Source organism: Rhipicephalus sanguineus, chromosome 2 (assembly GCF_013339695.2).
Source record: "Rhipicephalus sanguineus isolate Rsan-2018 chromosome 2, BIME_Rsan_1.4, whole genome shotgun sequence".
NCBI lineage: Eukaryota > Metazoa > Arthropoda > Arachnida > Ixodida > Ixodidae > Rhipicephalus > Rhipicephalus sanguineus.
In genome coordinates, this window is record NC_051177.1 from 3601152 (window position 1) to 3628314 (window position 27163).

Sequence of the window (27163 nt, forward strand, 5' to 3'; positions counted from 1 at the left end):
GTGGTCTAGCGGTTATGACACTCGACTGCTGACCCGAAGGTTGCAGGATTGAAACCCAAGCTGCCTTCTTGATGGATACAGAAATGCTTGAGGCCTGTGTGTTTAGATTTAGATGTAGGTTAAAGAAGCAGATGTCGAAATTTATGGAACCGTCAACTAGAGCATCCTTCATAATCTTATTGTGGTTTGGAACATTAAACCCCAACAATTATTATTGTATGCAAGGGTAAAAAGTCATCATCATCATCAGCCTGTCTACGCCCACTGCAGGGCAAAGGCCTCTCCCATGTTCCGCCAATCAACCCGGTCCTGTGCTTTCTGCTGCCACGTTATACCTGCAAACTTCTTAATCTCATCTACCCACCTAATTTTCTGTCTCCCCCTCACGCGTTTGCCATCTCTTGGAATCCAGTCAGTTACCCTTAATGACCACCGGTTATCCTGCCGACGTGCTACGTGCCCGGCCCATATCCATTTCTTCTTCTTGATTTCAACTATGATGTCCTTAACCCCCGTTTGTTCCCTGACCCACTCTGCTCTCTTCCTGTCTCTTAAGGTTACACCTATCATTTTCCTTTCCATCGCTCGCTGCGTCGTCCTCAATTTAAGTTTAACCCTCTTTGTAAGTCTCCAGGTTTCTGCTCCGTAGGTAAGTACCGGTAAGATGCAGCTGTTATATACCTTCCTCTTGAGGTATAGTGGTAGATTACCATTCATGATTTGATAATGCTTGCCGAATGAGCCCCAACCCTTCCTCATTCTTCTAGTTATTTCACTCTCATGGTTCGGCTCCGCGGTTACTACCTGTCCTAAGTAGACGTACTCCTTTACAACTTCCAGTGTCTCGCCACCTATCGCAAAGCGCTGTTCTCTGCCAAGATTGTTCCACATTACTTTAGTTTCATGCATATTAATTTTCAGATCTACTCTTCTACTTTCTGTATCCAGTTCAGTAATCATGAGCTGTAATTCGTCTCCCGCGTTACTCATCAATGCAATGTCATCAGCGAATCGTAGGTTACTGAGATACTCTCCATTAACTCTTATCCCTAACTCTTCCCAATGTAGGGCCCTGAAAACCTCCTGTAAACACGCGGTGAATAACATTGGAGAGATCGTGTCTCCCTGCCGTACGCCCTTCTTTATTAATGCGCCATTAGAGTTCAATCAACCAAGGGACCAGGCAGGATTTCGTACAGGATTCTCAACAATAGACCATATTCATACTATCAATCAGGTGATAGAGAAATGCGCGGAATACAACCAACCCCTATACATAGCCTTCATAGATTACGAGAAGGCATTTGATTCGGTGGAGACATCAGCAGTCATGCAGGCACTGCGGAATCAAGGCATCGACGAAGCCTATATAAACATAATGGAAGAAATCTACAGCGGATCCACAGCCACTATAGTCCTCCGTAAAGAAAGCGACAGGGTAAAAAGTACGACATATTAATGACATTGTGATGTACTCGCACGGCATTGTGGTCATATCGCGACACAGGCAATGCATAGGAACTTCACTACACAGCAAAATTCTAATAGGAGCACACGCAAAGAGCACATCATTCCTTCTTTTCGCAGCATTTTCTCATTTAGTAGAGTGCAAGTGCTCAGCAAGGGCATTCCTCACAGCCACACAAGATGGTTCCACCCGCCTCGTCGTACAAACTGGTTGAGGCCGTCTTCGATCTTCATTTGTGACGGCATCCACCCACAAGACATCGCAGCGATCATTGAGCTGTTCACAAATGTTGTGCAGAACACAACATGCACGAATGATGCTGTTGACATTGTCAATGTCACACTCGAGCGTGTGCAAGATCCGGAAGCGTGCCTTCAGCCGGCCAAATGCATTTTCTACCACACGCCTGGCACTCGAGAGACGGTAGTTAAAGTACTGCGTAGGGGAACCTCTAGGGCCAGGGTGAGGGTAAGGCTTCATTATTGTTGGCTGTAACGGGAACGCCTGGTCGGCAAGCAGCACAGGACCAATTTCCACATTCTTAAGGAGCCTTTTGTCTTTGGTGAATCGGCTGCCAGCCAACACTTTAGGAAGCCGTGACCGCTGAAAGACATTGGAATCGTGGTTTTTCCCAGGCGTTCCTACATTAGTGTATTGAAACTTGTAGGTGTGGTCCACAACAGCTAATAATATGACGCTGTACCACCCCTTATAATTAATGTAATCAGCGGCATTCTCTTTTGGGGGACAGACTTCAATATGGCACCCGTCCAGGGCGCCCATGCCTTGAGGAAACCCTGTCACTGCGGCAAACCTGCGTACGTGCTCGGCGACTTCGCGTTCCCTGGGAAATTTTACGTAGCGGGATTCTAGACGGCGAACAACAGTGGCACAAAACTCGCGGAAAACAAGATTCACTGTGGAGCGGCCAACACCAAAAATATTGCCCACACTTCCGTCCTCAGCAGAGGTAGTGAGGCGGTAGAGCGCTATTGCAACACGCTTTTTGAGTGGAATGGCCTTCCGCATATTAGTGTCTAGACGCCTCATGGACTCGCAAACACTGACTATATAGTCGAAAGTGGCGCGGTTTACACGAAAGTTCTCCTTGAACACATTGTCGGGGACGTGCGGAAGTGTCGTCTCGTACCACGACACCTCCCGGGGGTATGCCCAAACAGAACGTTCGCTGGAGTAACGTGCTGCAGCTGCCAATAAAAGCTGTCGGCTCCTACGCCACGCACTTTCTAGGTCAGCCTCCAAAGCTTCTAGTTCGACGATGACACTCAGCTGCTGCCTGCGCCGCTGCTGCGCGGAAGCTTGGAAAACAGAAAATGCGGCCCAAAATTCTCTGTCACGGTCACTACCAAGGGCCACCTTGTCCTCACGTAAATCGCACGGCCACGCACAAACTAGTCAGTCACGCACACACAGACACACACAACACGACGTGAATTTTCGCCAGACCGAAGCTTCTCCGGTCGCACACAAACGTACACGCACGCAGACTCGGTCACACACACAAAAAAAAAGAAAAACACACACAACACGACGTGAATTTCCGCCAGAACGAAGCTTCTCAGGTCGCACACAAACGTACACGCACGCAGACTCGGTCACACACAAACAAAAAAAAAGAAAGACACACGCAACACCACGTGAGGCACTCCCGGCGCAACAAAGCCTCCCGGGTCCTCGCTCAGCTCACGGATGTACAGTAAACGCACACAAACTTATCGATCACACAAAAAAAAAAAAAAAAGAAATGAAGCACCCACAACACGAAGAGCTCACACGATCTGACCCCGACTGACGTTGATTCTGGCACGCCATTACGACTACGCTGTTCAACAGAATGTCCCGGCTAGTCTTGGCTCTCGCGATGTGTACGTTTGCCAAGGTTGGAAGACTTTCTTTGAAAACCGCTGTAGTTCTCACTACTTACAGCTTATTGAAGGCTTAAAGTAGTCAAACAGTTATTGCACGATCTTACACTCCATAAGAGTGTATTCTAGTAATGTTTTACTTGTTGTCGTCCAAAAAAATTGCCTGTGAATTTCCGCTCACACGATGATCATGTGATTGCGTTGGTTTGCTTAACTGAGCCCGTGTAGCACCGGCAAACCGCGTTCGCGTTAACTACGGTTAATCCTGCTAACTACGGTTAAGAATAACCGCAGTTAACGCTGCCCGTGTGACAGGGGTATAAGAGACTGGGCCAGTCTTCTTTAGCACGGTTCCACGAACCCACTTGGGTGAGCCTCTGTAATTGCGAACTAGAACACTGTCATAATACAAAAACAGTTTCTGTTGCTCTTCCGCTGCTGCATTTGGGTTAATTGACTGTGCATCACCTTCCCCTCCACTGTAGGCTTCATGGCATCCAGTCTAGTGCGCAATCTACTACCCATCAACAGGTTAGCTGGAGCTTCTCCAGTCGTAGGATGAGGCGTGTTTCGGTATGCCAATAAAAAGTTGTGAAGTGTTTCTTCGACAGACTCACCGGGCGGTGACTTGCGCAGAGCAGACTTCAACGTTTGCACGAACCGCTCCGCCAGGCCATTTGTGCTTGGATGATAAGGGGCGCTCACGATATGTCTGGCCCCGACGTCCCGCATAAACGCTGTGAACTCTTCGGACACCAGTTGTGGTCCATTGTCGGACACCACCGTCTCCGGCATTCCGAATCTACAGAAAAGTTCGCGCAAGCAGGCAACAGTACGCTCGGACGTTGTGCTTCGTATAATGAACACTTCCGGCCACTTTGAGTGGGCATCTACCACCACCAAAAACCCCCGGAAAGGCCCCGCAAAATCCAAGTGAATTCGCCTCCATGGTGTGGTCGGCCATGCCCAGGAATGCAGAGGTGCCTTACATGGATCATTCCGTTGTTCCTGGCAGGCTTGGCAACTTCGTACCTTTGTCTCTAAATCTGCATCAATTGACGGCCACCACACGTAGCTGCGAGCTAACTCCTTGCTCCGCACAATGCCGGGATGGCCTAGGTGCAGTTCTTCGAGCACTGATTCCCGAAGGGGGGACGGGATAACAACCCTGAGGCCATACATGAGGCACCCTTGATGCACGCTGATCTGCAAACGTCGGTCGAAAAATGGTTTTAAGCTCACATCTCGTAAGTGCAATGGCCATCCTATGCTTGTAAGCTGGAGCACTTTACTGAGCACCGGATCACGTGCTGTAGCGCGTGCAATCTCTTTGGCGGACACAGGTATATAGTCGAGGCGCAAGACATAAAACGATTCCTCGCCTTCGGATGTGCTGTCTTCAGGTCCCTGGAGCGGGAACCTTGAAAAAAAATTACAGCATAACCACGGGTGAATGATGAAGAGCTTGGGCGAAGCTCCTGAAGCAATCATGGTCTCGGGATCGGCTTCTCGTTAAGCCCGTTTCACAGCGGCGTCCTTGGCACGCACCGTCTCGGGATGCGCCTGGCTGCCGCCAAGCGAGCGTCCGCCGCTGCGCATCGTTCATGCTCCACCAACGATCCGACACGCACGGCGACGATGCAGGAGAATGAGAGAGGCGCTCGCTCCCCGCGCATCCCCGCGCAGCCCGCGCAGCCCGCGCAGCAGCCAATCGGAGAGCAGCGGCACTTCTAGCGCCATCTAGTGTCGATTCACACAAGCGCCATATTGCATACAATTCTATTGGACCAACGCCATCTAGAAAATGAGACGAGAAATGGTGATGACGACACGGATTGTGTACAGCGCTATCTAGAATATCGTCCCTGAACTGCAGTTTGTATGCACTTCTATGAGACAGCGGCATCTGCCGTTTACGCCGGACAGAGATACTGCCGTTGACGCCGGACAACGGAGACGTGACAAGGTTAGACTAAGAGGAGCTACGCCCCTAAAAAAGTCTGCTTCTGCGTTGTCACTGGATTTTTTGTACACGAGCGAGTACTTGTAAGCTGACAACGTGACGGCCCATCGCTGTAAACGTGCTGCTGCAATGGGTGGAATGCCTGTTTTTTGTCCCAAGATTGTTTGCAACGGCTTGTGATCCGTAATCAACGTGAAACATCTTCCATAGATGTAGAAATGAAACTTTTTTACGGCAAAGATAATGGCCAGCGCTTCTTTTTCTAGCTGACTGTACTTTTTTTCGGCGTCAGTTAATGTGCGCGCGCATAAAACACAAGCCGAGAGCTTCCATCAACAGATACATGCGAAAGTACTGCGCCCACACCGTGCTGGGAAGCGTCACATGCCACTTGCAAAGGTTTATCTGGGTCGTAATGCGCCAGGATCGAGGATGACGCCAACGCATTCTTGATTTCCTCGAACGCCACTTGGCACGATTCATCCCAGAGCCATGACTGGTCGCGACGCAGCAGTTTGTAAAGTGAACTCGCCAGAGTAGACAATCGAGGCACAAACTTCCCATAGTAATTTACGATCCCCAGAAACGATTGCAGTTGCTGCTTGCTTGTGGGTGCGGAAGCTTTCATGAGCGCTTCTATCTTGTCTAGCGTTGTACTGGCCCCTGCTGCACTGATAACGTGACCCAGATGCTGTAATTCTCTTTGGAAAAACGAACACTTTTCTTTCTTTACTCGAACACCGCGGTCATTCAACCGCTTCAGAACCGCTTAGAGGTTTGCGAAATGTTCGTCCGGTGTCTTGCCGGTAATGAGAACGTCATCCAACCCACGAAACACAAAACCTCTAAAAAACTTCTTGAAACGACTAAAAAAGTATGCAGACATCTAGGTATATTATGCGACGTTGAACAACCGTTTTTCACAAGAAGTTTTTTAGGAGACGTTGAAAAAACGTTTCTTACAAGAAGTCTTTTTAAAACGTTTAGTAAACATTTTTTTTAAAGCTTTTGCCATTAAAATGCGCACATATGAACTTCGGTCGCTCGTATACGTTCGTAATCGCAAATATTGGTCGCCTGAACCGCATGCGCAATAAAAAGGGTAGCGCGTTTATATTTCTCCCCATTTAAACATGTGAAGATCGGTAAACCAAATTTTCCCATCTTTTAGCCCACCATGCACGTGAAGGACACAAAATCATTCGCCGAACATGACCATCGCTTAATTGACGAAATAAAATGTGATACAATGTATGGGGACCGAGAGTGCCCCCGGGCCCTTCGAGCTTCATCTCCAGCTAGTTCGTTTGCTGGCCCCGCTAGACTCGAACCGCCGTGAACCGCCACGAAGCAGCGTCATGGTAGACGAGCAAAGCCGCGCCGGGCCTTGTTCACTCATGTTTCGCGCGCAGACCATGCTTGCTGAGCTTTGAGCCGCGCTCCCAGCGAGGGCGGAAGAAAAGCGTCTTTTGCTCTCCTCAACTTCGCCTCCTCCCGCCACTCCCGCCGTCGAGAGTCGAAATATGGCCTCCGAGATGGCGGGCGCCCCCCCCCCCCCTCATCTTGGAGGCCATAGTCGAGACATCATGTCGCCACCGGTGGTCGCCACTTGTCGCCACACACTTCGTCATTATACGTCATCGTGTCGTGCCCTCTCATTGGCAGCCCGTGACGCCGCTCTGGCGTCCTCGCTCCCTCTCCACCGAAGCCGCCGACGATAACTGCGCAGTATGGTTGGTATGGTCCCTGTATGGTTAGAATATCCTTTCTCCGTCTTTTCGGAATGTGCTTCTTGTTCGTCCTGCTATTTTTTCGTGTCAAAACTCCAGGACCTTATTGTCTTCGAGACGTAAGTGTCATTTTTAGCTTTCCGCGCGAAAAGGTCTGCCATGGAAAGAAAAAAAGCTATCGGCTCCCTATCGCGTCGGCATAACATCGCCGACTTGATGCTGCAGTTGAGCCGCTTTTTCACCAGACCGCCTCGGTGCAAAATAATGAAAGTAACCTTTCAGCACAAAACTCAACAACTAAAAGCGTAGATAATGCTTGCCTGGCTACAATCTGTGTTGAGGGTAATGAATGTGAAAGCGCGTCACCAGAACCCGCCGACAGGTCACCTGAATGAATTATACATGAAAGCGCCAGCTCATGCCCGTGTTCAAGTAACTTTGCTGTGAGGCCTGTAGAAGGTTGTACAGAAGGCGTCGAAACATATGCTTCGAAAATGTTCCGATTTGTCATAATTTCTTAAATGCATAGGGTAAGCTGTTGCACGCACATGCTTGGCCGACTTCATTGTGCCATTTACGTGCATGATGAAAAAATTCTGAGTATTGCCAAAACGACGACACGATTGTGATGTACACCGTTGTGGAGGAACTCGTTGATTTCGCTTACCCGGGATTCTGAAACATACCTAAATTTAAGCGCATTGTGTGGGCAATATCAACTATTCAACTGCACTTTCCTTTGGCTGTTACAAGTTTTCTACTGTTAACTAGGTTTTGCTGTTGTGCTTGTGTGTATTTGTGGTTGAAATTTCTAAAGTATCTTATTTTCTGTACTCATAAGTGACCTCAACCTACTTGGTAAAAATTTTTAGCACATAAGCAACACAAAGCCGAAAAAAGAGGGACAGTGTGTGCACTAACTTTCAAAAAATGGTTTATTGCACACGAGGCACTTATAGACAACGGGGTGGTGCCCTCAAGCTTAACGAAGGGTGCCATGCAGAGAGATATGTCTTATTCCGCTTTATTTTGGCAAAATATACGGCATACTGATCACCTCACAAACTACTCCATGTTCAAGAAAGTCAATGCTTTATTCGAGAAGGACAGTCGAGGCGTGCTAACAAAATTGGTACCCCTATTGCAATTTTTGCAGCTTTTATTATCAACTTCGTTAGTTCAACTCTATTAGCTGATAAAACCTTTGTGTTCTGAAAGAAAGGTTCCCACTCACATGCTCTACACTGTAACGCCAGCCATCCATCGTTGCATTTGTTTACAAGATTACAATTCTCTCTTATAAATGCCATTGTATGTAGCGCAACTAGACAGGACAAACAACAAAAAGGAACAGACGAACACTGTTGTCCTGTCTAGTTGCGCTACTTACGAGGGTATTTACTATGTCGAGAAACTAACTCACCCAACATTCGCTCACCTCTTAAAAATGCTCTCTCTATCATTCCTGCAGTGCCCCATTTCCCGACATACTGCTTACCGCACGAAAGAGGTATCTGATAAATGACAGCTTCTCTGCATTCCACAAACTGTGTGCTATGTTGTTTCTTGCAGGCAGTCGTCGTCTTTTGTGCCTGAGTGCTGATTCTGCAAATTGATTTCAGCTTGCATGGAGCTGAAAAAAAATTACTTGCACATTGGCATGTGATGCCAACCTTTTTATTCTGTAGTTGAATAGCGCAAGAACTCAATGGGACACATAGCACATTGGAAAGGTTCACACACAACATGTCACTCAAACAAAGGTGTTAGTCGCAGAGGGCCTGATTAGGAACTACCACTCCATTGCTCTACTCTGCCGTTCCAACAGTGATGTTGCCCAAAAAGGAATAGCTGTTGTGCCACACTTGCACGAAATTTTGCACTACATAATAAGGTTGATGTCACTTGCTAATGTTCAATAGTTTTTCCGCTCCATGAAAGCTGAAATCGATTTGCAGAATTAGCAGCCAAGCACCGAAGAAGACAACTGCTTGCCAGAAACGACATAGAATGCGGTTTGTGGAATGTGGAGAAACTGGCGCTTATCAGATACCTCTTTCCTGCAGTAAGCAGTATGTCGTGTAAGCAAGCAGCTGCATGAATGATAGGTTAAGGGAGCATTGTAATCTTGTAAATAAAGCCAATGATGGGTGGCTTGCATTGTCCTGTAGAGATTGATAATACTATAAGCTGCCAAAATCGCAAAGATCCGTACCACTTGTGTTAGTACTCTGTCCCTGTCCTTGTCAGATAAAGAATAGACTTTCTGGAATGTGCAGTAGTCTGTGAGCTTATGAGTGTTATGTATATCTAAAAATGAAATGGAAAAAGACAAATCTCGGTGCATCGCTTCTTGGTGCAGTGTGAGTGCACCGGCATTGTGCAACTGTTTGCCTCGTGTGCAATAAACCATTCTACTGAAAGTTAGTGCACATGTTGTGTCTCTCCATTTTTGTTCTTGTGTTGGTTATGCGAAAAAATTCTTAGCATGGGGGGTGCTACCAACTAGGGGGAATTTTTCCCTAAACCAATGTCGCCCTGTGCTACGGCGTTCGTTGTTTAACTAAACTAGCCTCTTGTTTCGTTTTATTTGTTTCTTTGTTATGCTGGTGTAGGTGCATGCTTGACAGAAACATTTTCTTGGTTCATCGTGCCTCTGTGCAGGATGAAATTAGAATTCCAGGTATACCCAAAACCACAATATTATTGACACACACCACTGTGGAGGAACTCTAAATATTGCCTACCCAAGATTCTTTAACATATCTAAATTTACTTCATTGAGACAAAATAAGCCATTGAACTGCTCCTATTGGCGTTTACAAATGTTCGATGATTTAGCAAAGTATTGCTGCTGTGCTCGTGTGCTTGCCAAGACAGCTTTCCGATTTTTGTTGTGCTGATACATGCCTGCTTGTTTGATACACCTTGTACTTTACTGTGCCTTTTGCGTGCAGGTTCTTGAACAAAGTCATCAATTCCATTGCTCCAACTTATATCAAGTGATCAATGTATTGTTTGGAATTGCTACAATAAAGGTTATGCATGACCAACAACATTTGTTGAAATTTCGCATTTACTTTTGGAAGTGTGGTATAACGCATTCCATAAAACACAAGTGATGAAAATGGGCCGACATCAAAATGCTTAGATGTGTTGAGCACAATGAATTAAGGCAATGTCATGTCTGAATAAACAGGACTAACTAATTCTTTGGCCAGAAGAACACCAATTTTGCTGAGATAAAAAATTCTTGAACACGGTATCGCTGGAGCCGTTTCGACAAGCGGACTTTTCTTCAAGGCTGGAACTTGAAGACAAGTTAGTTTGTCAAAATGTTGGCTCCAGCAACACGCTAGTCAATTCGTTGTATCCTGCCAGTGTTTTGCAATCTCTTTTAGCTGTTCACTGTCAAGCGTAATAGGTAAAGGGATGCCTGCGTAATATGGCATCAGGTTTATTTCTGGAGCTTCTCTAGCGAGCAGAATTGATAATTCAAAAAAGGCAGAAGTTCAGGGGAAGATGGACGCTTAAGGAGATGAGAAATTCTTCGACAAGGTGTGTCGCTGGAGTCAGCGCTTCGACAAGCAAACTTGTCTTCTTCAAAGCTGTGAATTGATAAGTCCGCTTGTCGAAATGGCTCCAGCGACACCCCGTGTGCAATAATTTCTTATCTCTTCAAGCTTCCATCCTCCCCTAAACTTCTGCCTTTTTTGAATTATCAATTCTACTCGCTAGAGAAGCTACAGAAATAAACCTGATGCCATATTACACAGGCATCCCTTTACCTATTACGCTTGACAGTGAACAGCTAAAACATGATTGCAAAAGGCTGGCATGATGCAACGAATTGACTAGGGCAAGCTCCTCGACAAGCTGGTTTGCGTGAAAAATAAATGTCTAAAAAAGCTCTTAAAAAGATCTAGCAAGAAGCTTTTTAGAATTCTTGCAAGCAGTTTTCTAGACTTCTAATAACGTGGCGTTAGCACAGCTACAGGAAGTTTTCAAGCTGCTTACGTCTAAATAACATCTCAACTAAACTTCTAATATACGTTTGGAGTTTCCTTTCTGGATGTTTAGTAGAAGTTTTCTAGCTTTTCTTGTGTTTCGTGGGAAGTAGCAGCTGACACCTTTTAGGTCCTTCAACATTGTGTCCATAATTCTTTGGAAAATGGAAGGTGCCGAAGAAACCCCGAACGGCAGTCTGTTTACGGAAAAAAGGCCTTTATGAGTATTTAGTGTCAAGTACTTTCGGGACGACTCCGACATTACTACCTGTTGATATGCTCGATTGAGGTCAATCTTCGAAAATTCTTGGCCCCCTGCGAGCGCCGCGAACAACTCGTCCACTCTTGGAAGCGCATATCGGTCAGTTTCAAGACAAGGCTTTAGAGTGGTCTTGTAATCGCCGCATAGCCTTATGCCACCGTCCTTCTTGACCACTGGTACAACCAGTGGCGTAGCGTAGTCACTTGTCACGACTGGTGAAATGACTCCCATGTCTTCTAACTTCTTAAGCTCAGCCTCGACTGCCGGTTGCCATGCAAAGGGCACACTTCTTGCCTTCAAAAATTTTGGCATGCTACTTTCTTTCAGCAACAACGCCGCTCTTTCTTCTGTAATTGTCCCCAGTTCGTCTTTAACCCTTTACTGCCGGTTGTCGCGAATTCGCGACACACCGAAAGACGCCGATTAAGTAACACACGAAACGCGTTGATGCCTTCACCGGCGGCTGTCACGTATTTGTGGCGAACGTAGCTTTCAGCACGAGACATCTAGCGCCATTGCATGTAAGGTATTGCAAGCTGGAGCCCAGTGTTGTGCAAGAGTTGCCGGAGAACGCGAAGCACGTGCAACAGCTCTCACTTCTTCGTTGTTTTCTGCCCGAGGGACGTGAGTTCCATCTCCTATAAATTTTTTTCGATGTGCACGCATACAAGAGGTTCCACACGACATGTCACATTGTTTTCAAGTACGTTATTTCCTGCGCGATCCTCGCTTCTGTGGTATGTCGCAAATTCGCGACATCCGGCATTTGAGTCAGTCAGTGATGACTGCCGGTATGACAAGTTCATGATGGACTTCCGCTCTTTTTATGGGAAAGAAGGCTTCGCATGCGCTTGCCACCTGAAGATAAAACTGACGACAGCTGTCTCAATGACAGCGATGACGACGATGTCGACCCCGATCTTCATGTACAAGCACAAGTGTCTTCATCGAGCAGTGAAGATGAAGACGAAGATGTGGTAGACCAGCCAAGCTAGCACTTTCTCATTTCCTGCAAGAGGTACTCTACCTTGCGCAAAAATACCTTAGGTGTCGTTTTCCGTCTGCTTAGATTAGAATTAAATGAACAAAATGTACTGTCTTTCGGGGCTTTTTCTCTGGGCCACAGTGACGGGAAGATTGCTGATGCATTGCAGGAGTTTCTTAAAGGTTCAAAAAGATTTAGATTGTAAAATTTACCTTTCCAAAATATTATTTCTATTTTTCCCCAAAATTATCGGTTTTATTGATTCAATTCTATGCTATATTATTATTAGTAGTATAATTTTAACTCTAATTCATTTATACTTCTTTCGTATTAATTAAACAAAGTTTGAACTTCAATTTCAATTTTTCCTTTAAAAACTAACCGGTTCTTGGCCAATCCCCCAGTGTGGGTATGAGCCACAGCTTCCAGGCTCTACTCTACTCTAGTGCCTCTCTAAAACATGCAGTGCGGTGGAAAAAAAAAGACTGTCAAAAACAGCGGGAAATGCCACACTGGAAAACCGCTCATCCTCAATGTGACGCTGTCCGAGCTCCTATGGAATATTTCAAGAAATTTTTTATGACACCTTCACGGAACACATCGTTCAGCAGAGCGATCTGTTTGCGACGCAGAAAAATCCGAACAAAGGACTGGCTCTGTCTCGTGGTGAGCTAGATCTATTTCTCGGTGCCGTCACCTTCATGTCATTCTGTCGGCTCCCAAGAAGTTGGCCATACTGGGCGGCGGAGTCTAGGGCACATATGGTGGCCGACACGATGTCACGTGATTGGTAGGAGGCAATCAAGTCAAACTTGCATTTAACAACAATGACGACGCCAAGTTACGTCGCCCTGAAGAGATCCGCATCATTTTCGGCGATGCCACACTTGCGTTGCATTGAACATATTGAGCTACTATTGGCTTAAGTGCCGGTTGTCGTGAATTCGCGACATACCTAAAAGTATGCGTTAAAGTCCCATTTTGGATAATACAACTGCTGATTTGTGTTAAGGCTGCTATTTAAAGCTGAAAAATGAAAAACAATTTTTTTTTGTTCGGCGCTTTCATAATTCATGCATTAAAGGGTTAAACAAACTCTTGTATTTGTGTAGAAGAGCGCGTAGTCTGGTACATGTAGAATTTTCCGACCTGGGAATAGCGTTGAGCTTGAAAATACGGCTCCAGTCGAGTCGGATGGCGTGCAACCATTGCCGACCTAGCAGAGGCAGTCCCTTTTCTCTCGTGATGTAAAGAGGCACTTAGATGTGGGCGCGAAAAGACAAGAACGAAGGGAAGAAGACACACACACTGGCGCTACTTTCGCAACGCGGTCTCGAAGATGCCTTAACTGGATCCTCCAAAGGTTGCGCTCTGAATGGCTACGCCAAGCTCTTTTGCTTCGGGCGTACCTCAGTGTACAGTTGCACGCCGCCTTTGAGTCTAGCGACGCGGCATGTATTCTGAAAAGGCATCTTCGTCTAGCGGATCAAGCTACTGAGAACCTTTGGAGGATCCAGTTAAGGCATCTTCGAGACCGCGTTGCGAAGGTAGTGCCAGTGTGTGTGTCTTCTTCCCTTCGTCCTTGTCTTTTCGCGCCCACATCCATGTACCATGACAGACCAACAAGCCCGCATCGCTACCCTCGTCAAATTCATTTCTTGTTCATCGGGCCCTTTCTTACTTGTGTGTCAAGATCCTAGCCGCACTGTTGCCTTCCTCGCCACGGCTATATCCAGATCAAGAATGCTTAGTTTTTGCATTCGCAAAGGCTTTCTACCACAAGACGTTGTAGCCATCTTTGGTGGTTTTACTCCGTCCATCGGACACGGGAAGAGAGTGTTGAAGATTTTGCGCTCAGAATGGCTACGCCAAGCTCGTTTGCTTCGGGCGTACCTCAGTGTACAGTTGCACGCCGCCTTTGAGTCTAGCGTCGCGGCATGTCTTCTGAAAAGGCATCTTCGTCTTGCGGATCAAGCTACTGAGAACCTTTAGAGGATCCAGTTAAGGCATCCTCGAGACCGCGTTGCGAAGGTAGCGCCAGTGTGTGTGCCTTCTTCCCTTCGTCCTTGTCTTTTCGCGCCCACATCCAAGAACCATGACAGACCAACAAGCCCGCATCGCTACCCTCGTAAAGAGGCAGCTGGGCCCTCTGCTCTCCGTACTGCACGGCCACGTGGGCAACTCCGACAGGCTGGATGATGGCTCCCTCGAACGACCGCAGCTTCAGCGTCGTTGGCATGACCTTGGTTGAGGGAAACATTTGACGAAACTGATTCAAATACATCACGGTCACAGTAGCCCCAGTATCCAACTCCATTTCCAGAGGTAGGTCTTGTACTTGAATTGAAATTTTTATCGGCTCTAGACCAGGCGAAAAAATTTCCTTCATGCTAACAGAAGCTTGAACGGGACGCAATATTTTCATAGCGTTTCGGCGTGCTCCCTTCATTGTTTTCTGCTTGTTAACTTGGCACGCTCTTTGAATGTGTATTTTCTTATCACATTTGAAACAGATGGCAGCGATGTGCGGGCACAGTCTGCTTGCATGCTTCGCAGACCCACAGCGGTAGCATTTTCCCTGCGTCATATCAGTTGTCCCAACCGCTTCGACTTTGTGAACGTCTGGTACGCTTGATTCTGAAGCGTGCGCTTCGGCCACGCTCTTTTTAGCTGCTTCCATGGCTAGCGCTCGTTCTACGGCTTTCTGGAATCTTAGCTTGTTATCATCCGTAAATAACACGCGCTGTATATCTTCTCGGCACAGACCACAGACAAAACGATCCCGCAGTGACTGATCGAGGGCGGATTCAAATTCGCATGTCTGTGCCAATTTCCGCAACTGCGCAACATATTCCGAAATTGATTCAATCTCAAGTTGCGATCTTCTGTGAAATTTTGAACGTTCGCTAATGACCGACGGCTTCGGTGACAAATGGTCACCAAGAAGTTTCTTTAACAACTCGAAACCTTTAGCTGACGGCAATTCCGGCGCGGTCAATGACTTGAGTAGACCGTAAGTCTTTGGGCCTATGAGGCTCAAAAAAGCGTGTACCTTGTCGTCCTAGGGGATGCGTTTGACCTGATGAAATGATGACAAGCGTTCCTCGTACGACGGCCAGTCGCTTGTAGACTCGTCGAACGGCTCGATGTGTCCCAGTCGACCCACGACTTGCGTCACTACCCCCGCCTCCGCCGGACCGTCCATTTCCATGTCAGCTTGCCGCAGAATTGGTCAAGGTCCCATGCTCGCCGCCAATGTCGTGTTTCGTCGGGGTGGAAACCACCGCCGAAGGAAGAATGCGGGAGCAGAACTGGGTTTATTCCATGCCAGCGCGCAGTGGAATGCTGCTTTGCGGCCGCATGTCTGGGTTTATATAATGAACGGTCGCGATAGTCGAGCCGCTGTTATCGCTCTATGGGCGATGATAACATAACACATACATGCCAAATAGCAGACTCATTGCTCAGCAATTTCCATAAACGGCAGCAGAGTATTAAAGTAAAAGTAGTTCAGCTGGTCTCTCATTCCATCCCACTCAGCTTTGTTCAGCTGAATTCGTTCAATTAAAATGAAATCTTTTCCGTACACTACGAAGTCCCCCCAGTTCAGCCCAGAAACTCCCATTTGGCCTACTAATTGTGCGTAATAGTAGTCCTCCCTCTTCAATCTTGGGCCACTGTCAGTCAGCTCGCTACAGAATGTGGCAGTGGCAAGTTCTTCTCGCTTCTTTTCACGGAGGCTATATGGGCACTTAATTTCGAGTACCCCATATGAGCCTTCTGCAGGATCATACACGAGCCTGTCGGGTGATGCTCCGAGCCAAGGAAAGGCAGGGTTGACCAGCAGGCCGCAGTGTGCAACGGTCACGTCGTGACCCATGTTTTGAAGCACTTCCTCGTAGCGCTTTGCAGCCATGGGCTCATTGGAGATGCCGTACCTGCATACAAATTCGTAACAGCAGATGAAAATCGAGCCCATGCCAAACTTGAACACATGGCATGCCCTTCGCAGGCGCAAATATATGCGTGCAAATATACATATTTGTGTTTAGCTGCCTCAGCACCACACACGAGCCTTCCTGTTATGCTGGGACAGCAACCAAGCGTGACACCCTTTGCACCAATATACATATCTGTGGGCCACAACTGTATCTGTCGATAAGTTTGAGAGTGCTCTGCTTTTTGCTGGAATTGTAAGCATTCGCATTACAACTTGTTCAGGAAAAATGACTTACAAATCAGTTTAAACGCCTCATGAGGCATACAAGTTTATCAGCTCGCACATGACATAGGTTAAGGTGTATGCACAAAATAGAGTCAAATTAAACTGCTGAGTGAAGCTACCTCCAAAGATTGGGTAGTTTTTGAGCACATTAAAGTGGTCAAAATGCACCTATCGAAGCTATGAAGACAAAGTGTATTGCGTTATGAGAAGCGCAGAAAGTAATACCTTGCCTGTCTTCTAAGCATTATTGAGCTACTTGTCTTGGCTGGGATGTTTTAAGAGTTGAACTAGTCGCAATGTATTTGCTTTCCTACAGTATCCATAGGCAGGTTTAATCGGGCTTCTACCTTTGTTGAATTGTCACTCAGCTCAGCTGCAATGGTTTCGTGTAGTGAGCATGTTTTAAATGCCCAAGTACTTCTATGCTGACTGAACAAGAAAACTGTTCATCTGCCACATCACATGCTCATTGCCAAAAGAAAAAAAATTAGGCAGGTGTTACACTCTTGTAACACAAGGTGAAACCCAGATGCACTCATGCAAGACAAATTAGCCGTAATTACAAGGCGCATATGTCTGCCATTAAAGCGACCATCTGAAGGCCTCATGCAAGCACCTTTCTTTTCGCACGTCTTTCAAAGGACTAAGGGGGGAGGGGGCATACTGTAAAGGAAACAATTGAATCAGCGGTTTCTGAAGGCGCTCTACAACTCTGTGCTCATATTGTGTCTTCAGCCAATAATGAAAAGGGTGGGTAGTTAAGCAGCATAATTGTTGAATTAGTTAAAGGCAAAATAAGAAATAGCCCGAGTAGCTACAGGCTAGCATGCGAGTAGTATGCGTTTATATAGTTCAATTCGCTTCCAGCACTCCTTCTGATTTTTTAAAGTGTTGGCCCAAGTTACATGGGGCAACCCAAATAATTCTGCAGAGCGTGCTCTTTCTGTGAACAGGAGATTTCAAGCAGTTTGTGCACCTGATAGGAGCCACCCTTGAGAGGTCTCTGCTAGCTGTGATAGCTTGCAGGCCTTTTGATGACCAATGCTGCCTCGCAAGCACGACACCAAAGTTTGATGCCGTCAGCCTCGAAGCCCTCTCCTTCTGCCAAGTTGTGCTACGCGACTGCTGCCTTGTGTCACGTTCGAGTGCCAAAGATGACTCCCGGGTTGTTCTCACCTTCTGCAAAACAGAGAGAAAACAGAACAGTAGTAACAAGCATGCTTGTTAAGAAACTTTAACGCAGGCCGCTGCTCCTTGAAATGTAGCATCCCTGATTGTATGTCCTTTCACATGCAGCAAGAGCGTCAAGCATATTCTGTATTTACGCGCTGGTAACTGCTCAGTGCGAAAGTAGACACAGAAGCACAGGTAGGATGAGGACAAGCGCTGTGTCTGCTTTCGCGCTCGGCAGTTTCAAGTGTGGAATGCCAATTAGCCTGCTCCTACATGCTACATGTTGGGCTGTTCAATATTGCTTGCAGGAGACACATAGACTCGGGCACAGCGTAATAAACATAAGCAACCATGTGAAGGCATCACAGCTTAACAGGCCTCGGTATTGTCGGGGAAAGATTATGCAGGCATACCTCAAGAATTGCAGAGCTTGTTTGCTGAACAGCTGGAATCCAAGGCTCAAAATTCTTGAACAGGTCCGGAGTCGGCACTAGCTGGGTGGAGGCATGTGACACCGATGTAATGCCAGACAACTGTGCATAAATCCGTGAGGCAGCAGTGCTTGCTGGTAGGCAAGTGTTGATGAGGCCGGGGCCAGGCCATATTTAGTTTCTTTATACGGCTGCCCCGGCGTCAACGAGGGCCCTCGGGCAAATGCATTATTGGTATCTCTTGCGAGAATGCTGCGGCAAAGCTTTTCTTGTGCAACTGCTTGCTCTTCTTTTGTGCGTAGGTTCACTCGCCGCTCTGTTGGCCTGGCAAGTTTTGGGACACTCAGGCCGCCTTCTCTCACGCTCCTCCAATCAATCCCTTGAACAGAGCTGCCCTTGATTACCTTTCCACGCGGCACCCGCCATTGCTGTGGCAAATCAGTACATGCAATGCCTTCAGGTGCTTCTGAGAAGAGGTGCTTCTTAGACTTCAGGTGCTTCTTAGACTGGAGCAGGGCAACCATGCGGAGCATGCTTAGCAAGTGGTTGCATGCAACTTGGCCAGCAGGGCATTCACAGTTGCCCCCAACAACTTGCCCATGCTGTCCAATAGCTGCATGAACAATGAAGGGTGATACGTTCTTTTTTTTTTGCTCCTGTAGCATTGTGCCCTTATGAAGAAAAGCCCGTCACTGAAAAGAAATGCGCACGAATCAGTATGTCATCTGCTCATGTTAAGGCAGATAGCGCAAAGAAACACAGACACAAGCGAAGAGTAAGTACACGGGACAAGCGCCACAAACTAGCCCAGTTATCCGTTCTCGTAAATGTCATCTGTTATCAGAGGTAGTACACACGAGCACGACATGCGTAGGAACATTCACCTTGGAGGACTAATGATGTCATAACATGCCCCGCACTCCCTTGCAGCGTTTTAAATGAGGGCGTGTGTCTAACATTTCATCTTTAGGTTTCACCCTACTACTTATTTCGTGTTCGTTTCTTATTCCTAATAAACCTGGCGTAACATCACACGCCCCTCTTTAGTGCTGCACCTATGCGTGCGGCGGCACGCATAGGCGCAGATGGCAAAGTCCTTGTCTAGAACTAGCTCCTTACGAGGACAGCAACCACTCAAGCACACTGCGACCAGCAGAACAGGTCAAGTCATCTCGTAAACGTAACCGCGCATAACACGCAACACAAACAAAGTATTTGAACATGCTATTATAACTACATGTCACCTGAGACGCTCGGGGTACTTTCATTTTTGCGTAAGGCGTACGCGGCTTGCGCGTTTTGCTGAACAGGTGCATTGCTCTCAGTAACATGCCGAGAATTCAATCGCAACGCCAGCAGGGACGAGCGAATACCGTTCGCGGCCTTTCTCTTTCGGCTGCTTAGGGTCTACGGCCTCGTCGTACGCACAATAAAGTTAAATTACTGTGTACGAAAAACAAAGCAGCCACAGTGGCGTGCGATTAGTTCCCTGTTGAACTCTGCCATGCATGTTGCTTGTAATGCTGCTAAACAACAAAATAGTACAAGTTTACCTAGGTGTAAGCTTCCCTGCAGCTAAAGCGTTTGCTAAGAAGCACCCTTGAGACAAAGAAAAAGCATTACCTTTGCATGGAGCTGTTCGTCTTCACCGTCGATGCGATCAAGTAGGATTCGACGGTGAAGTTGTAGTTGCGGTCGTAGCAGCGCTCTGTCGTCGACTTGCTGCAATAAAATTCAACAAGCCTCTATTCGTTTAGAGGCGGCAGGCAAGAAAGGTCACTTTCCCAGCCGGTCGTGGGGAAAACAATCGCCTGCGACGCAGCTGCCATTCTAACGAGTGCGGAAAAGACCTAGCGCAGCCAGACGAACGTATGCTCTTCCTAGTTTTTTTCCTTTACCATGGGAGACGCTGGCCAGTGTTGCCGACGTTTTTGCAAGGGGACTATAGATGGCTTGCACTGACGTCACTGAAAGCGTCGTGTTGGAGCACCAGCACGTGGGGACGCGACGTTTCCGACGTCACATTAACGCTATCAAAACATCGCAAGCAGGTTCGTTCATTATTCACGCACGGAGACGTTCCTGTCGCGTCGTTTTCACATAGATGCAACTTGTTTGTCATCGAAGCCGTCATCGTGCAGTCCCAGTTCCTTTCAGAAGCTGCGTCCGTGACATCACGTGCAAGCCATCTATTAGGATACCTATTATCCCGCCTGATTACTGCAAGCCACCTCTACCGAACACCAGGGGCAGCTGGAATTTCATGGAACGACAGCCGAACAGTGTATCAAGGCGAAAGCCTTAGGTGCCTCATCAAACGTGAAAACTGACCGTCGGCGGCGTCAGCACGAGTGATGCAAAAAATAATTACGGGATGACGTCATCATATGACGTCACAGATCACAAAATTTTGTGACATCGTCGTGACGTCACACAACGTGACGGGAATCTTTGCTTGGTCAAAATGGGCCGATCACGAAGGCAGTGCATGCCTCCGCTGATATGCAGAAAGCTTGCACTGCCTCCGATCCTTGAGAGAGAGAGAGAGATAGTAAAACGAGAGAAAGGCAGGGAGGTTAACCAGGAAAAAATTGTAGCGCAGAGCAACACACGGACAGACAGAGAGGACGGGAACGGCGCTATTTTTTTTAGCTTGCGTTTTAGACAGAAAACTATAATCCGTGATTGGCATGTGGCCACAGAAATGAGATTGGTGAGGGTAATGGCCCTGCCATTCTTGGCTTGTTTGGCTTTTGTGACAAAAAAGAGCCCGGTGTTGGAGAAATATGGCTTAGCAATACGTTTTGTTGGGCTATTCCCATCCTCTCCGTCTGTCCGCGTGTTGATCTGCGCTACAATTTTTTCCTTCAGAAGTCATGAACCAACTAGCCCAACAAAACGTATTGCTAAGGTTAACCAGAATTGTAACATTCGGTTTGCTACCCTACACTAAGGGGAGGGGGAAAGGGAAAGAAAGATGGAAAGGAAAGCGGAGAGAAGAGCAGGCGCGCGATAAAATAAATATAACAAAAGGAAGCTGTAGAGCGGGAGTACTAAAGCCTGTTCAATAGGCCACTGGCACGCAAAAAGTTCATTAAGGCCTTAAATGATTTTCGCTGTGCAGACAGTTCGGGTCGGTATTCCAGCAGTGACTGTTCCGACAGGTGTCTGGGGCTGCAAGAAAACCACGTTAGGCGCAGAAATATCTCGGAGGGAGGCAGGGAACGTTCAATATGTAGAGAAGCCTTGGGACATGGTAATGGGTTACCCTCTCCAGCGCCTTCTAGTGGGTCGTCCTCTTTGGTTGCTTGAAGAAGAACGCCGCTCGCGCAGGGAGTTCGTGCCTTGCCGTGACTGTCGCCATTACTCATTGTCGTTGAGTGCTGTCTATTAAACACCTTAACAATTTGGTGGAGAGTGCTCTGCTCCCATTCAATGCCCCTGGAGCTCCGATCCCGTACCCTGCCATCTACCATGCCTCAAGACGCTGCCCAGCAAACGCCTCCTCTCGCAACGAGCACATGTCCCGGTGTCCCCCGTAGACGCGATCCACCTATCTTCACTGGCGCCGATAGCACCGACGTGGAGGACTGGCTCGCAATTTACGAGCGCGTCAGCATCCCCAACAAATGGGACGAGGAAGGCAAGTTAAGCAACTTGGTATTCTACCTCGCGGGCGTAGCAAGCTTGTGGTACAACAACCACGCGTCCGATTTTGCGACTTGGTCCGATTTCAAGACCGCCGTCATCAGCGTTTTTGGCCGCCCAGCAGTTCGTAAGCTGCAAGCCGAACAGCGCTTACGTGAACGATCTCAGCAGGCCGGTGAATCTTTCACAAGTTATATCGAAGACGTCCTCGACTTGTGTAAGAAGGCCAACGGAACCATGTCTGAGTCTGACAAGATCCGGAACGTAATGAAAGGCATTGACGACGATGCCTTCACCATGCTGCTCGCCAAAAACCCTGGCACAGTGGCCGAGGTCATAACGCTATGCCAGAGCTACGAGGAGCTCCGCCGGCAGCGTTCGATGACCCGTCGCTCCCCATCACGCGACGCAGAGCTTGCTGGCTTGGCGGCAATATCTGACCAGGCCGCGTTGCTGGCAGAAGTCAAGTCGTTCGTTGGTTCGAGGGGAATGTCTCGGCAAAGTGGAACCCGTTGAAGACGCACAAGTTCTGGACGCACCCGATGACTCGCACTGTACCAGTTCCCGCACCATCAGTGCTGTTTCCACGTCTGATTCGTCACCTACTGATGTATTTGGTCCCTCCATTGCTGACAACCTTACGTCGGTCCAGCGTTCGCAGCTTCTGTGCTTGTTGGATGAATTTCGTCATTCTTTCGATGTCGGGCAACCATCCCTCGGCCGCACGTCCGCTGTTACGCATCGCATCGACACTGGCGCCCAACCACCACTGCGGCAACGTCCATATCGCGTGTCTCCCACAGAACGCCGGGTAATTAACGAGCAAGTGGACGATATGCTTCGACGCGATGTAATTCGGCCCTCCGACAGCCCATGGGCGTCTCCTGTTGTTCTCGTTGCGAACAAGGACGGTTCTGTGCGGTTCTGTGTGGACTACCGACGGCTCAACAAGGTCACCCGCAAGGATGTTTATCCACTGCCGCGAATCGACGACGCGATTGACAGCCTCCAAGGAGCAGAATTCTTTTCATCTCTCGATTTGCGCTCGGGGTACTGGCAAGTACCCATGGCTGATGACGCTCGACCAAAGACAGCCTTTGTCACGCCCGACGGTTTGTACGAGTTCAACGCCATGCCGTTCGGTCTGTGTAATGCGCCCGCGACCTTCGAGCGCATGATGGACACCGTTCTGCGTAACTTGAAATGGCACACGTGCCTGTGTTACCTGGACGACGTCGTCGTCTTTGCTCCGGACTTCTCCACGCACCTCCAACGTCTGCGGCATGTCTTGACCCGTTTGAGCAACGCCGGCCTCCAACTGAATCTGAAGAAGTGCCGATTTGCGGCACGGCAGCTGACAATCCTCGGCTACGTCGTGTCCAAAGACGGAATCCTTCCCGATCCGGCCAAGCTTCGGGCCGTGGCCGAATTTCCCAAACCTACGTCCGTCAAAGAACTGCGCAGTTTCGTCGGACTTTGTTCATACTTTCGACGCTTCATACGAAATTTGCCGCCATCATATCGCCGCTGACGAAGCTCCTTGGAAGTAACGGACCCCTAAATTCGTGGTCGTCCGAGTGTGACGACGCGTTCGCAAAGCTCCGTCGTTTGTTGACGTCTCCTCCCATACTACGCCACTACGACCCTACGGCCCCAACGGAGGTACACACGGACGCCAGCGGTGTAGGCCTCGGCGCTGTCCTTTCGCAACGCAAACCAGGGTTCCCCGAATATGTCGTGGCATACGCAAGCCGTACGCTTACCAGAGCCGAGACCAATTACTCAGTCACGGAAAAAGAGTGCCCGGCGATCATATGGGCCCTTACAAGGTTTCAACCTTATTTGTATGGTCGCCCATTTGATGTCGTCACCGACCATCATGCACTATGCTGGCTGTCGTCATTGAAAGATCCCTCAGGCCGTCTCGCCCGCTGGGCACTTCGCCTGCAGGACTACGACATCCGCGTGCTGTACCGCAACGGACGCCAGCATGCTGACGCCGACGCCCTCTCGCGCTCTCCCTTGCCTGACGACAATGCCCCCTGCTCAGTATCTCACATAGCTGTTGCTTCGATCAGCGTTCACACCATCGCTACCGAACAGCACAAGGATAAATGGATCACCTCGCTGATCGACTTGCTCACTGATCCGACGGCAACACCATCCACTCGCGCGTTGCGTCGTCAAGCCCACCATTTCACCGTTCGTGACGACCTCCTGCACCGACGCAATTACAACGCCGACGGCCGCCAGTGGCTACTAGTGATACCCCGCAGTCTGTGTTCTGAAATATGCGAGGCCTTCCACTCTGACCCGCAATGCGCGCACTCTGGGGTATCCAAAACTTACCACCGCATTCGACAACGATACTTCTGGCGTGGGATGTACCGCTACGTGCAGAAGTTCGTTCGCTCCTGCCTCGATTGCCAACGCCGAAAACCTGCAACGCACGTGTCGCCAGCAGGTCTACAACCATTACCTTGCCCTAACCGTCCGTTCGGGCGCGTGGGCATCGATTTGTATGGACCACTTCCTCTGACTTCGGCTGGTAACCGCTGGGCCATCGTCGCTGTTGACCATCTAACGCGATACGCCGAAACCGCCGCCCTCCCAGCGGCTACAGCGCGCGATGTTGCCTCCTTCCTACTACACCGATTCATACTGCGTCACGGTCCACCCCAAGAGCTTCTCAGCGATCGAGGCCGTGTCTTCTTATCGGAAGTCGTGGAAGCCATTCTGAAAGAGTGCCATGCTGTTCACCGCAAAACTACTGCTTACCACCCGCAGACGAATGGCCTAACCGAACGCTTTAACCGAACGCTCGGCGACATGCTGTCAATGAACGTCGCCGCCGATCACACCAATCGGGATGCCATTCTGCCCTTCGTCACCTACGCCTATAACACCGCCCCTCAGAGCACTACTGGTTTTTCACCGTTCTTCTTACTGTACGGAAGGCACCCGTCGCACACCATCGACACGATACTTCCATACAAGCCGGATCCATCTGAGTGTGCGCCTATTTCTGACACAGCCAGGCTCGCTGAAGAGTGTCGCGAGCTTGCCAAGACATTTACGACGCAGGAACAAGAGCTGCAGAAGAGCATTCGCGATGGCACCACTACTTCTGAACCCACGTTCCGCCCTGGAGCGCTCGTATGGCTCTCGGTCCCTGCCACTGCAAGTGGCCTTTCTTCAAAACTGCTGCCGAAATACGAAGGCCCATACCGGGTCGTCGAGCGCACATCCCCGTTCAACTACTTGATCGAACCCATCGAACCAGCTTCGGACATGCGCCGTCGAGGGCGCGACATTGTCAACGTGGAGCGCCTCAAGGCCTACTATGACCCACTCATAGTGACGAGTTGTTAGGTCGCCGGACGGCTCCCTTTTCGTACCCGGGGTAATTGTAGAGAAGCCTTGGGACATGGTAATGGGTTACCCTCTCCAGCGCCTTCTAGTGGGTCGTCCTCTTTGGTTGCTTGAAGAAGAACGCCGCTCGCGCAGGGAGTTCGTGCCTTGCCGTGACTGTCGCCATTACTCATTGTCGTTGAGTGCTGTCTATTAAACACCTTAACAAATACATTGACTGGAAGAAAACGAAGATGGCTTTCGCCTTTCAGTCGTCTTAGATGAATGCATAAGGGACCCTGTGAGATTTTTATTGCGATAGCAGTTATATGGACAGTCTCGGCTGGTTTTTGTCCGTCCCCGTCGCCGCCGCCGTCATGCACCGTATATGTATAAGTATGTATATACAGGGTGTTTCAAGAAATATGTCCAACCTTCTCAAAAAATCAACAAAATGCGACATTTGATTGCTGCCTTCAGAATTGGTTTTTCTGTAGTGGCAGGGATTGTAAGATGGTTAAAGAAATTATTTGGGACTGTAATTAAAAAAGTGATATTAATTAACTTTTTAATTAATGGAGTTAGGTGGTTGTGTCAAATAGGAGAATTGAAGTTCTTCGTGCCAGAAACCCAACCCAACTTTGAGATTTCTGAAAAGTGGCATCTAGTAATAATTACGGAGTAATGAAATTCAACGAAATTGAATGGCGAAAGCTAAACAGTAACATGGAAGAACGCAACTGCCATATTCTTCTGAGACGTCCAAAATGAGTGAATGACTTTTTCTGTTGCGCTAGGCATCTTAAGATGGTTAGAGACATGCCTTGAGACAGTAATTAAGAAAGTTAAATTAATGAACTTTTTAATTAGTGGAGTTAGGTGACTGGGTCAAAATGGGGAATTGAAGGTTTTCGTGCCAGAAACCTATCCCAACCTTGAGATTTCGAAAAAGCGGCCTCCAGTAATAATTACGAAAGTAATGAAATTCAACCGAATTCGATGGCTTTCGCTGTTGAAAGCCGTTGCATTTCGTTGAATTTCATTACGCCACAACAATTACTAGAGGACGCTTTTTCGAAATCTCAAAGCTCGGATGGGTTCCTCGCATGAAGAACTTCAATTCTCCCATTTGACACGATCACCTAACTCCACTAATTAAAAAGTTAATTAATGTAACTTGCTTAATTACTGTCCTAAATGATGTCTTTAACTACCTTAATATTCCTGCCGGTACAGACAAAGCATATCTGAAAGCCCCGAGCAAATAGCGCATTTTCCTTACTTTTTTAGGAGGTTGGACACATTTCTTGAAACACCCTGTATATACAAAGTCACCAAAGAAAAATGCTTCCGAGGCGCGGAATCGAACCAGGGACCTCTCACTCCGCAGTGCGTGGCGGTAACCACTACGCCACGAAACGCAGATCCTCCACATAGCTAACGGCGAGCGTTATATACACACCCTTTACCGCTGGCCGGACACAGAGACGGCAGGCGCTTATAAGCGCTTATTCATCACCAGCGAGATGGCGCGAGTGCGCGCTGGGCGTTGGGCGCTGGGCGCGCTTTGAAGGTCGTCGCCCCGCTCCTGCGAACGCCGATGCTCTGCACCCTACAGGGCGTGGTCGCCTTCGTGCGCTTATCTCAAGGAAAGAAGGGGGGCGGGCGGGGGGTTGTGTGTCTTGTGCTTTCCCCTCGATGTCCGCGCTGAAGTCACAGAGCGTACGAAGGCCACTTCGCTCGCTGCAGCGGCCGCGTTTTCGAAAGGAGCGCGCTCTTCAAACAAATAAGTAACAACTGCGACACTTAGTTCGCGCTCGTCCCGTGGGTACCTGTGCGTTCGTTTCGTGCGTCCTGCTTTATGTTTCAGCAGTGCGCTTCAAGTATCGAGCTGTGACGCATGATAGTTCGCGCTCGTCCTGTGTGCGTTCTTTCCGTGCGTCCTTTGGGCTCGAGCGACGCGCTGGCAATTTCGAGCTGCTTTACGTTCTTCGCGTTACATTACAATTTATTGCTATCGCATTTATTGCTTCG

At 48.4% G+C, this 27163-nt stretch overlaps 1 protein-coding gene and 1 long non-coding RNA gene across 2 annotated transcripts; both read right to left on the reverse strand.

Annotated features, from left to right (window-relative positions):
- Window positions 1–1481: 1481 nt before the first annotated feature.
- Window positions 1482–4149, reverse strand: LOC125757050 (uncharacterized). Its single transcript, XM_049412131.1, has 2 exons — window positions 3972–4149; window positions 1482–2787 (listed from the first exon to the last, which is right to left on the reverse strand). The coding sequence occupies exons 1-2, from the start codon at window positions 4147–4149 to the stop codon at window positions 1595–1597; spliced, it is 1371 nt and encodes a 456-aa protein (XP_049268088.1). The 3' UTR covers window positions 1482–1594.
- An 8323-nt stretch (window positions 4150–12472) lies between these two features.
- Window positions 12473–18591, reverse strand: LOC119382353 (uncharacterized). The gene is made up of 3 exons (XR_005181503.2): window positions 18113–18591; window positions 17503–17705; window positions 12473–16239 (listed from the first exon to the last, which is right to left on the reverse strand). It is a non-coding gene; the product is annotated as an uncharacterized LOC119382353 (long non-coding RNA).
- Window positions 18592–27163: the final 8572 nt, after the last annotated feature.

Bases quoted from the DNA above. Each gene is read 5' to 3' on its own strand.
- LOC125757050 (XM_049412131.1), bottom strand. From the start codon at position 4,149: ATGCCGGAGACGGTGGTGTCCGACAATGGACCACAACTGGTGTCCGAA. The intron at 2,788-3,971 runs GTGAGTCTGTCG...CTGTTTTCCAAG, and splicing joins TCTGCGCAAGTCACCGCCCG to CTTCCGCGCAGCAGCGGCGC.